Below are 11985 nucleotides of genomic sequence, written 5' to 3' on the forward strand. Positions count from 1 at the left end.
TTGAGAAGCAGCCTCGTTTGTTCTGTGTTTGTGTCTTGAATTTATGTCTTTCTCTCCTGGGAATCAAACCCTCGGCTCTGCCTCTGTCCATCCCTCTCTTTGCTCTGCTTGTGATATAATAAATGATTTATAAAATATTTTTAGTTATTAGAAATAAAGTTTTTCCCATCGGAAGAATATTTGTTATGTTAATATCTGGGTTTTATTTGGAGAACCAGACTGATTCTGGATTATTTTTTTTAACATATTTTTGGGGGGCTTTTTGCCTTTAGTCGGATAGGACAGTGGATAGTGACAGGAAAGTGGGAGAGAGAGTCGGGGTGCGATCCGGAAAGGACCACGGGTCGGGAATCGAACCCGGGTCACGGCAGTTTCCCCAGCCAGTTAGGCCACGGCCGGGGCCTGATTCTGGATTTTTAAGGCAGATACAAATACCAAACATCTGGGTATTTACAAAATCCTAAAGAAGTATTTTGGCCAACATATTATTTTTTTAACGTAAATGCATAACTATCTTCAGATGGTTCCTTTCAGATCTAAGCGGTTCAAGTACAAAGTATTCACTTCTCTAACGTGAAGTTTGAGTTTGAACTGAAAGTGAACATGAACTGAGCGAAGACAGACAGACAGAGCTGTTGACTCTGTTGATACTCCCAACACTCAGTTCCTAAAGGAAACCACACACACAAACACACACAGGTTTGAAGTGTGCGTGTGGGTGTCTGGTCTTTTTCCACAGTTCACTGTAACTTGATATGTTTGTGTTTGGAAGTAGCTCCCTATATGACAGACACACACACATACGTACACTTATAGTGTATAGACACAGTCTCATACCTCCACTTTCTCACACAGACACACTCTCCCACAGTTACATTTCTTTATCTGTTCATCCATCTTTCTTTCCCAGCATTCCTCTCATTGGCTTGCTGTTGATGGACACTGATAATCCTCATCTCCCTCGTATCGCTTACAAAACCAACGTGCTGAAGGCCTTTTTTACCACCTTCTCTGCTTCCAAGTTACCGAAACTTAGTATTTAGTGACTATAGTGCTTGATATTAAACGCAGATTAGTCATTTTAAATCAGACTACACCAGAGTCAAAGGTATTTTAACGTTAACATGTTTTTATATCAGCTGCACAAAGATTCATATTTTTATTCTCATGATAAATAAAACCTCAGGTCCCTTTACTGTTTACGGCCTGTTATGTCCTGGGAACAAAAGAAAATGAGACTAATTCTAAGAGAAACAGAGTGAATACATGCTACATTGGAAAAACTGAAACGTTGACTTTAATTTACGTCAACAAAATTCACATAAATGTATTAAGTTAGTTGAAAGCAATTATATTAAGTATTAGAGAAATATATTAAGTTGAAACAAATCTTTTCCATATTACTTTCAGTAAACATGAAAAAAATAATATTCTTTAATTAATAATAATTAAAGAATATTTACTTTGGTCTAATTAAAGGAATACTTTAAGGGAATTATTCTGGCAATTAAGGAAAATGTATAAACTAAACTCTATACCTTCTACTCCCCCCCCTCAAATTACAGTTATTTCCTTCAGACATTGGAAACACCTGGTAGACTGTTTTCTTAATTCTTTGATGCTTTTTTTTTTTTGCTAACGGGTTTTAGAACATCGGCTAGAAACTTTCCGTAGCCTACAATATTTTTATTTTCGTAGAATTGGAAACTCCATTTCAACTTTTTTTGTGCTGTAACCAAATATGGTCAGAATCACAAATGAGAGAATTACACGGTCAGTTTGTAACCTGTTTTGCTTTGAGTAACTTTCTGTTTCTTGTACTGTTTGGACTTCATGACTTCAGTCTGTTTTTCATCCTGGAAGAAGAAACCTAGCAGGACCTGGGTGTCTCTCCACCTTCCTCCCTCTCTTTCCCATGCTCTTGTATGGAAAGAGCTCAGCAGTGTTTCCACAACAAACACAACAGCAGCTTTCTCCGCTCTGCTTTCTCAACACTTTTCATCACCTCTGTCAACATGCTCGCACCTCCAGCACCATTTGGAGAACGGACTCGACCACTTTGGTTTATACTTGAGTCAGTTGGGGATTTATGTGGGGGGGGGTTCTACATGTACATTAGGTTCAGTTAAATGAACTGAGAAAGAATAAAGGCCTCACTGTTGTCATGAGGAATTGTATCAACAGTATTGAAGTGGAAGGAGTTCATGTTTGTAGTCAACATCAAACTGATGGGGCTTAATTATCTCAAATGATATATTGTTTGTTATTCAAATGGGTGTGATCAGAAAATGTCACTTATTAAACAACAGTGAACTTTGGTTTCATTTTTGGATGAAGTTAAGATGCTTTAAAAAGGTCACATCACTGTTTTACGGACCTTGCGTGGTTTGTCCTGCTCCAGTGGTGCAGGCGTGTACTCGAGGTTGTGTCAGTACATTGTGACATCACTGGTGGGTGTGGCTTACAGTTGTGAGTGATGCTGGTTATGCGTTATAATAAGTCATGTAGTTGTTAAGTCAAGTAAAGCTGAAACACTAATACAGATACTGCTTCTTATACCAGGATGAGCTAAATGTGTACATGTTCGCCGTGTGCGTGCATGCGTGGAAATTAAAAGTTGTTACAATTGCTAAACTTTCTATTTCTAAATAAAACTCAAAATATTATTTAAAATGTATGGAAAATACATCAATCTACATCGGATCTAAATCTTGTATGCCAATATTGATTGAATAACCAATGTTTTGCTTTAAATGCGTGTTAAATTATTCATAAATATCCATTTAAAAACATTTTAATCAAGCAGAAATCAATCAAGTAAAACAAGCCAGAAATAGAAGACACTGCAGCGATGTGGTCTTAATCACAGAGCAACTTTAATAGAAATGTTGAGCGCAAAATATTGCATCATCACAACATGGCAAAGGAAAGCCCATCCTCTGTTTCCACAAATCCTAAATGTGATTTCAATCTGGCTTAAAGCTTCATCTAGCATAAGAAATAAACTCTTTATAAGTGCTCCATACAAGACAAACTAAACCATATACACAAGTTTGACTTTCATATTCTTTTTTTAAATATATCTAAATATATTACAGCTCTTACTTTTTTATGTATAAAAAAGAAATTATACAAAATAAAACAAAAAAAATTCAAATTCAATTTAGTCATTTTGCTTCATGATGGAATAATAAACGCACCCGCACACACACACGCGCATACACACATACACACATCCTCTTCAACAAAACTGGAAGACAGAAAGAAAGATTGTGATTAACATTCTTAAAAACACCTTAAAGTACATTACATTTAAATTAGTTATGTAACATTTGAGTAAAAATCTAAGTAGATTAAGTAACATAACTCGGGTAACATGAATTGGGAAGGATAATCCCATAAATGTGACTAACTATAGCTTCGATCCCAATAATAGTATTTTTATGTAGTTTATTTAGTTAAAATCTTGATCGTCCAAAATGTAAACCTCCCATCCGTCCATATTTAATATGCCATTTTGTCAGAATTTCCTGAATCTTCCTCAAAGTTTTCAGTATTTTGCTACTTCAACGCTTGCTTGAGGAGATTCCTGAGGTTAGAGAGATGTTTATTTATTAGTTTATTAAACTGATAAAAACGTCAGGGCCTCTCGGCATATTTCAGATTCTCAAAGTGCTGAAACGCAAACACTTCCCACAATCCAAGCTGCTCAAATGTGGGGCTTCACCTTGACCTACAGCCAGGAGCTAAATAAGGGAGGGGCCGGAACAAATACAGAGAGAGAGAGAGACTGGAAGGAGTAAATGTGGAGAGAAAAGGAGAAGAGAGGGAGGAGGGTGGAAAGGACAGGGGGGAAGGTATGAGATGTAAACAAAGGGGGAGAGAGGACAAGGAGAAATCTGAGAAAACTTGAGAAAAAAAGGAAATAATAATAAAAAAAAGATATGAAGAAGTTAGGAAAGAAGAGAAACAAGTGAAGAGAGAGTAACAGGGCTTACGAAATGTAAAGGGAGGCAGCACTCAGTGAAGTTGAGTGGAGAGAGAGGAGAAACATGAAGAGTGCGGTCTCTGCTGCCATCTGGTGGTGAGAGTCATACTGGCACTAAGGGCAATTCAACCTTTACGAGCTGCCATATTATAATTAAGTAAAAGTGCTTAAAAGTATCCTTCTGTAAATAATTTCATAAATATCCAAGAGTGTCTTTTAACACGACTCATTTTACTTTGCAAGGAATGTCTATAACATGCAATATATACCGTAAATAAGTGTGTAATATAAATGTATACTTCCACCGTTAATATTTCAGCTGGCCGTTTTTCGCAGAACTGTTACTGGCACTGGATGAGTATTTTGTAAATTGTGTAATTTCTATCTTTAATATTTTTTATGCATGCTTCTTAATTAATATCAGGCTATCTTTGGCTATTTTCTATTGGTATATTTCTTATTTTTATTCCTAATCTTTTGCTATGCTTCATATTCTATTGTATTTTGCTGCGGTTGCGAAAGAAATTCCCAATTTGGGATACATAAAGTATTTGTGATTCTGATTCGCTGTAACAAATGTTAATGTTCCTTCTGTGGAAGGAATAAAGGTTACCTGATTCTAAAGATCATCATTTATTAGGACTAATATTGATCATTTCTTGTAAGCAACCATTACACATTTGTTATAAAGATTTAGTTTGTTTCTTAAGTGTATTCAAAAAAGCTTTGTTGTGGGAGGAGTTGTGCATTTTTACATGTTTTTCAATGATCTAGTCAGATGTGTATTTGAGTCTATGCATTTGATTTGCTGTACCCGTTTGTTCATATTATTTTTGGTGTCCTTACCTTCCATCGGTTGCCGCAGCCGTTACACAACACAAAGGTGGTCATCGGCTCATCAGCACTGCGGATCTGCACCTGAAACACACAAAACTTCACATTATAGGGCGGCACAATTACAGACGAAATGATAATAATAATAATAATAATAATAATATTTTTAATGCACTTTCATATTTAAAAAAAGAGCACTACTTTAATTTGAATTCCTACTTAACACAAAACATATTCACAATGCACTCCTAAAAAGAAACATGGATAATAAAATTGTACCAAAACTTTTGAGTACATTTCCCCTTGTGTTCTTGTGTTGTATTACTCAGCCCCTGCATTCAGGACAGTCACAGGCCGCTGCTGCAGGTTGAGTTAAAGCTGTGTTTAAATTTGGTATGAAGTTTTCCAGGGAACGCATTTTGAACTTTAATATCCCAGTCGCTTATGATCATTTGCTATGGAAAGCCAACACTCACTGTGTCTGTAGTCATGTGTGTTCATACCTGTGTGTATGAGCAGCTCTTTCCGTGGCACTTGCTGCAGATGAACATGTCCGTCTCCGTCCCTCCGACTTTGGACAGCTGATGCTCTCTGATGGACTCCTTAGTCAGAGCCTCTCTCATCTGCTTCAGCTCTGCACTCGCCATCTCCTGCACACACATGGCAGTACTGCAGGTGTTGTAATCGACAGAGTTCTCAACGTAGAGTCTACCCTTTACCCTAAAAAACTAAATAAAACAGGCCCTTGCAGAGGTGAAGAGGAGGCAGAGTGTGTGCATGACTGACCTCAGCGGTCATGGAGGCGATGCGCTGAGCCGAGATGTTTCCACACAGCACGTTGCGCCGCAGGTCGGGGTTCTTCTGGTCCTTGAGGTTAGAGATTCTGCTTCTTAGACGAGTTTTATATTTTAAATCTGTCGCCTTAAACTCCTGGAAGATAGGTGGGCACGATGAGCAGTCAAGGATAATCCACCACACATTGAAAACAAAAGTGAAACACACTGAGAGCACACTCAAATTCATATCTTCATTCAGTCCTGAAATGACTTTTAGTTTGTTTTTGCAAAGATTAAATTCTTGATGAAACAAAAGGATATCTTCTTCGATTTGTGCTGCAAGATTCTCACAATCGGCGCCAATGTTCTTGTAGTCATCTGCAACACAAACACACAGGCATATATTTGAAATATTGAAATGTCAACCCTGAGTTTTTTTATACTCTTACATTGTAAAGGGTCTCCTCACCGTCGGTCTGCAGCGCTGCCACCAGCAGCTCTCGACACTTGTTCCTCACACTGTCTGTGGTGACGGGGGGAGGGGGGAAGGAGCTGACCTGAGCGGGGAGGACGGGGGTGATGGGGGAAGTGGGTGTAGTGGTTGGGGTGGGTGTGGTTGGGGTGGTTGGGGTGGTTGGAGAGTCCCCTGACTTCTTACTGCTGAGTCAGAGGAGGACAAATTATTAAATCAAGTTTGGAGTTAGAAAATACAATATGAACGTTCCCCTTTAAATCCTCCGATATGAAATACAAAACTGTACTTTCACTTCTGTCTTTAACAGTAACATCTACTCATTTAAGAGTAGAAAAGTGATGTCATCAGTGTGCAGGAGACCTTTTTTCAGGGCTGCCAGAGTCCTTGGAGGTGGAGGATGACCTCACAGGAGAGTCTTCATTCTTCTTCTCCTCCGACTTCCCCTCTGAACCGTCTGCAGGACAACACACAATACAAAGAGGTATAGATAGATGTCAATGACCACACACACACTCTCTCTCTCTCTCTCTCTCTCTCTCTCACCCAGCAGTTTCTTCCAGGACTTGATGAGAACTTTGGCCAGAGTCTGAACTTCTTCCTCTGAACTGTGTTTCCTCACCGCGTTCACAGACATCCCCACTCTGGTGGACTACAGAGGTTAAAATTGTGGAAATAAAAGTTGTATCAATGTTTTCCATATACACTGGCCAAAAAAAAGGTCACACTAATACTCGTTGGACTGCCTTTAGCTTTGATTATGACACACATTCGCTGTGGCATCGTTTCCACAAGCTTCTGCAACGTCACAACATTTATTTCTGTCTTGCATTCATTTTTCGCCAGGATCTTGTATTGATGACGGGAGATTCAGACCACTGTGCAAAGTCTTCTCCAGCACATCCCAAAGATTCTCAATCGGGTTCAGGTCTGGACTCTGTGGGGGCCAATCCATGTATGAAAATGATGTCTCATGCTCCCTGAACCACTCTTTCACAATCTGAGCCCGATGGATCCTGGCATTGTCCTCTTTGACCATGCCCGTGCCATCAGGGAAGAAAAGATCCATTGATGGAATAACCTGGTCCTTCAGTATATTCAGGCAGTCAGCTGACCTCTTTCTTTGGGCACATAACATTGCTGAAGCTAGACCAGACCAACTGCAGCAACCCCAGATCACTTGATGCAACTTGATGTTGATGGTGACATGGCAGAGGGGTGGAGTTATTTACCTGCAGCGTCTCCAGAGACATCTTGATGTCCTTCAGTTCCTTCAGCAGGTCGAGAGCTCCGTCCTGTAGACAAAATAAACATTCAAATCACATTATTACCCTGTATGAGGTCAACTCCACACATTTACACAGAGTGTGTCTGACAATGAATTTGTAAATATGTGTCTGTTTGACAAACAAAAAGTTTTTAAAAGTGACAGATCTGTTTCAGTGGACATCATTAATTTATCTAGGTAAGTCAAGGTGGCCTTTTCTACAGCATGAGAAGATTCATGGCTTCTTCCCAAGACTCACACCCACAGCTGTCAGCCACACGCCCTGAGACAATCGTTCAGTGCAAAATAAAGGTTACAGAAAGAATGATGGGACCAGGTCAGGAGATTTAATTTAAGGGACTTTCATTTCATGAGGACGTGTCCATACCTGACACCGGGAATTTCATATTTCGGGAAGTTAATTAAAGCGGAGGGAAAATGAAGACAGTATCTTGATTTCTTTTTTTAAATCCCTTATTATAATGCTTCACATTTTAGAGTGTCGAGGAGGAGGAATCCATAGTTGTGCTTTCTTTGCCAAATGAGAGGGTCCTGCAGGGAAAAAAGCTGGACGTGTTCCCACATTACCTCATAGGCGACACAGAAACTAAAAGACATGCACGAATAAAAGGGACCAACATAATTATTTCAGACAAAGACAGAGAGCAGAAAGCAGATCCGGCTTTAAAGAGGTCAGATTGACGAGAGGGGGGGAGAGAGAGAGAAGTGCGGAGGAAAAGACATTCAAGCAGAAGAGGCTGTTGCATTATTCATGCATCTACTTCCAAATCCCACTGTGATGTTTAAGACAAAACAACTCTGTGCAAACTGTTTCTGTGAGACTTTTTCTAGAAAAGTAAAATACATTTCCATGAAACTGCTTGACAAAAGAGTAAACAATTATTACATTAAATGTGTAATCTTTGAGAATTTTCTGTACACCCTGTTCCCACTGCTGCAGATCAAATGTAGCCTCCTAATCGCTGTTTGTACATCAACAACCTCTATAGAGCTGGTGGAAAAAAAAATGTACCTGTTGCAATGTCTCAAACAGACAAGGGGCTGAAGTACAGGGCCAAAATAAAAATGTACAGGGCCAAAATAAAAATGTTGCCAATTTGTTGTTGAACGTTTTCCAGCATGAAGGAAAACACACGCAATGGCAATGCTCCATGTATTCTCCACTACAGGGCACCCTAAAGAGCCATTTATCAGGTTTTATCTACCAGAAGGGCACGTTAGAGGCGCGTTTTAGACATTTCCTCTCCTGCCTCCCCAACACCTGTTGAAGTATTCCCAGCTCTGTGTAGCTTTAAGCCTCCTTTGCTCTGTTGTTTTAGGTTGTATGGCTGTGCGTCCACAGCTAGCTATTCAATAAGAAACATGCTCTACAAAGCTGGCAGCACCCTCCCAGTCCGGCACCAAATGGAAAGTTAGCAGCTAGCTGTGGAAGACATTGGAACATGTATCCAAACCAGAGCCAAAATAATACTGGAAGAGACAGCTAGATGTTTGGAAACATATTCTCAACCCCAACCTGTTAAATACTGACGGTTTGGTCTGTATTACTTCAGGTTTTGGACATATTGGACCGTGCACAAACAATGAAGATGTACTTTAAAGTACAGAGAGAGACATTTTGTGTCCACTGTTATAAAAAAAAGCATTTGCTCATTCATATTGTGTATGTTTTAATGAGGTAAAAGGATTAGATGTTCTTTAACAAATACATTTTAACTGTACGCAGAGGGGATCTTTTTAAATCATCAAAAAAGGCTCTATTTATTTAACTCAAATACTGCATGCTCTTTTCAAATGATGTATCACTTTATATCACTTCTCCATTATAAAATAAAACAAACTCAACAGAGCCCAAAGGCACATGTGTAGTTATCCTCTGCTCCACTGACTGGATTTTCCCAATATCAAATGTAAGAACTACATTTTTCAAGTAAAACAAAAGTTATATTATAAAGAGTTTTATTTTGTTCTTCCTTAAAAACTGGCACTGTTTTAGTTCAGCATTCTAATACTGCTACCATAAGAATTAAAGCACCTTTGGAGGTATATAGTTAATAAACTCCACCATGAGTTAATCAGATAATTGACACAACGTGTGTGGGGGGTTTAATTGGCGGCTTTTTGACCAATAGCTGCAGTGATTTACCACCAAACTTTTTGCCCAAATCACCAAAACCAGAGGCAGCAGCATTGTTATGAGTGAGATTATCGGCAATAATAAAACTCCTCCACAGGTCAATGAGCAAGGTTTAACAATGTTATTCCAGAATTTTCCCTCTCAGCAGTTAAATGTGCGGTTCATCACCTGATCGCGTGTTTTGTGCTGATGCAGCAGCTGTTTTGCACTCACCGTGTTCTTCTTGTGCACCATTTTATCCAGCTTTTTAGCGATGCGCTCAACTTCTTGGTTTTTAGCCATTTTGAGCGGATTTCTCTCCGTCAGTTCTCCTCCTCTGCTGCCGTGATAAACCCCATCGATGGACGAGAAACTCTGCCAGTTTCTCTCTCTTTGCTTCTCTTTACGCAGTCGGTCTGTCTCCTCTCCCAGCTGCTGCCTCTCTCTCGTGTGTTGTTGTGTGTCACTGTGGGACGCTGGGAGTTGTAGTTTCATGTTTCCCCCCAAATTCAGCCTGGATCAACTTAGCCAAAACTTTTAAAGGAGACTCCACAGTCATGCAGCCAGAGGGGACTTCCTGGATGGGGACTTCCTGGATGGGCATCCGATATACTCAGGTAGGCTCTTCATGTATCATTCATTATCAAAACTGATGATGGTACTCTATTAGTCTATGTTATTGTTGGACAAAATTCGGAGGGGAATGGTCCATTATGATCCCTATGGGTTAATCACAAACATGATTCCTCTTTTAAAAATGGAGATCTAACTAATTCATCATAATCCATTCTGTAATCAAATGTATATCACACTGATGGGGTTTGGCTGCTGTTCATTTAACCGATGCTTCAGCTGCTTGTTAGGATGAAAGTCAGCAGCTGCCTGTAAAACCTTGAATGGATATTCAATCATGCGAGTGCAATGCATGCACTCACAGTTTCCTTCCACTAGATGTCAGTGTTGCTACGTTATATTGTGTGTGTGTGTGTGTGTGTGTGTGTGTGTGTGTGTGTGTGTGTGTGTGTGTGTGTGTGTGTGTGTGTGTGTGTGTGTGTGTGTGTGTGTGTGTGTGTGTGTGTGTGTGTGTGTGTGTGTGTGTGTGTGTGTGTGTGTGTGTGTGTGTGTGTGTGTGTGTGTGTGTGTGTGTGTGTGTGTGTGTGTGTGTGTGTGTGTGTGTGTGTGTGTGTGTGTGTGTGTGTGTGTGTGTGTGTTCTTGTTAGAGACACTGTTTTATCTAAGGCAGGGGTGTCCAAACGTTGTTCACCGAGGGCCAAATACAGAAAAATAAATGAAGGTCTGGGCGCCTTACTACAGGAGAAGTATATTGCCTCCTAAGTTAGCAAAAACAAATGAAGGGAAGTTATGCTTGATACTTGAATATGCTTTTGGAAAAAAACCAGACTACATCACAGCTCTCCGTAGGGCTCGCTCAGAGTGCTTATAATAAGGAGGATAATTCATTATAATAATGAAGAGTATATTTCAAGCTTGTATATAAATGAGTTATTGGGCTTTTTTTCATCAACTTAGATTTGTTAGAAAATGTTTTCAACTTTAATTGGCTGAATTAATTGGAAAAATGGGCTCATTAACTCATGAAAACGGTGTTATATTTGCTTACACATAGTCTTGTGCTTGACTTGTATTTAAATATAAGACAAGCCCAAGTTTCATTTGTTGGCCATATGACATTATCCTTTTGAATTAGCTGAAGGCCAATTTAAAATAGCCCACAGGCCGCATTTGGCCCCCGGGCCATAGTTTGGACACCCCATCTTACTTTGCTCTGTTTCTTATCATAGTCTTTATCCATCCTTTACCTCATTTCATCCGATTGTCCAGTGTGTCATCTACTCCGTCTTGCTTCTTTTTTAAAACTCCTATCTTTCTACAATGTGTTTTTGTCGAGCCTAACCTTAAGAACCTCGATTTCCACTGAAGTGTATTCTGAATTTAATCATTGGAATTCCTGGGAAGGAAACTGATACATGCTGTGCGCAAAAGGAAGGGAGAAGGCAGTCCGTGAGATGATGCGTAATTTAGCGAATAAAGTAATGATGTCACTTTAAATGTGTTGAAAGATGTTTTATTCTGCAGTATTTTGTATGTTTCAAATTAACATGTTTTCAAATGTTCGACTTTTTTCAAATTTTATGATTTTTTTTTTTAAATGTCTTTGATCTAAGGGATTTTACTGCAGTTTAGTCGGTTAGTAAAAAAAATTTCCGATTTGAGAACGTTTGTAAAAATAAAGCCATCATGGGACGCAATGCAGGCCCAATGACCCAAGGTGTGAATGTATCACTGAACTTGGCTCCACGTTTTTTTTAACAATATATTTGAATACTTTTGGCCCTTTGACATCTTTAGTATTATAAAATAAATCTGATCTTATCCTAATTATTCATCAAACACGAGGAAGCAACTTAAAATAAACCAAACGTGAAATGTAATACACCTGATCAAGCGGATGAGACTTGTAATGCATATTTGTATTTAAAATAAGTAAAT

General features: G+C 39.2%; 1 protein-coding gene across 2 annotated transcripts; it reads right to left on the reverse strand.

Moving 5' to 3' along the window:
• Nucleotides 1-2854: 2854 nt before the first annotated feature.
• Nucleotides 2855-10116, reverse strand: tcea2 (transcription elongation factor A (SII), 2). Of its 2 annotated transcripts, none has more exons than XM_063882895.1 (10): nt 9709-10116; nt 7303-7365; nt 6617-6722; nt 6434-6527; nt 6068-6258; nt 5920-5976; nt 5609-5763; nt 5326-5472; nt 4835-4906; nt 2855-3250 (listed from the first exon to the last, which is right to left on the reverse strand). In XM_063882895.1, exons 1-10 carry the CDS (start codon nt 9967-9969, stop codon nt 3242-3244), a joined length of 1155 nt encoding a protein of 384 aa, XP_063738965.1. In that variant the 5' UTR covers nt 9970-10116; the 3' UTR covers nt 2855-3241. The 2 variants fall into 2 exon arrangements, with proteins under 2 accessions (XP_063738965.1, XP_063739043.1); XM_063882973.1 differs by having other exon boundaries at nt 6068-6255; nt 9709-10106.
• Between the last annotated feature and the right edge of the window lie 1869 nt (nt 10117-11985).

Source organism: Eleginops maclovinus, chromosome 1, assembly GCF_036324505.1.
Source record: "Eleginops maclovinus isolate JMC-PN-2008 ecotype Puerto Natales chromosome 1, JC_Emac_rtc_rv5, whole genome shotgun sequence".
Classification (NCBI taxonomy): Eukaryota; Metazoa; Chordata; class Actinopteri; order Perciformes; family Eleginopidae; genus Eleginops; species Eleginops maclovinus.

Coding starts and splice junctions, on each gene's coding strand:
- tcea2 (XM_063882895.1), bottom strand. CDS start 9,969: ATGAAACTACAACTCCCAGCGTCCCACAGTGACACACAACAACACACG. Junction 7,366..9,708: donor TGGTGCACAAGAAGAACACG/GTGAGTGCAAAA, acceptor TTTTGTCTACAG/GACGGAGCTCTCGACCTGCT. Junction 5,764..5,919: donor TGCAGCACAAATCGAAGAAG/ATATCCTTTTGT, acceptor CATCGTGCCCAC/CTATCTTCCAGGAGTTTAAG.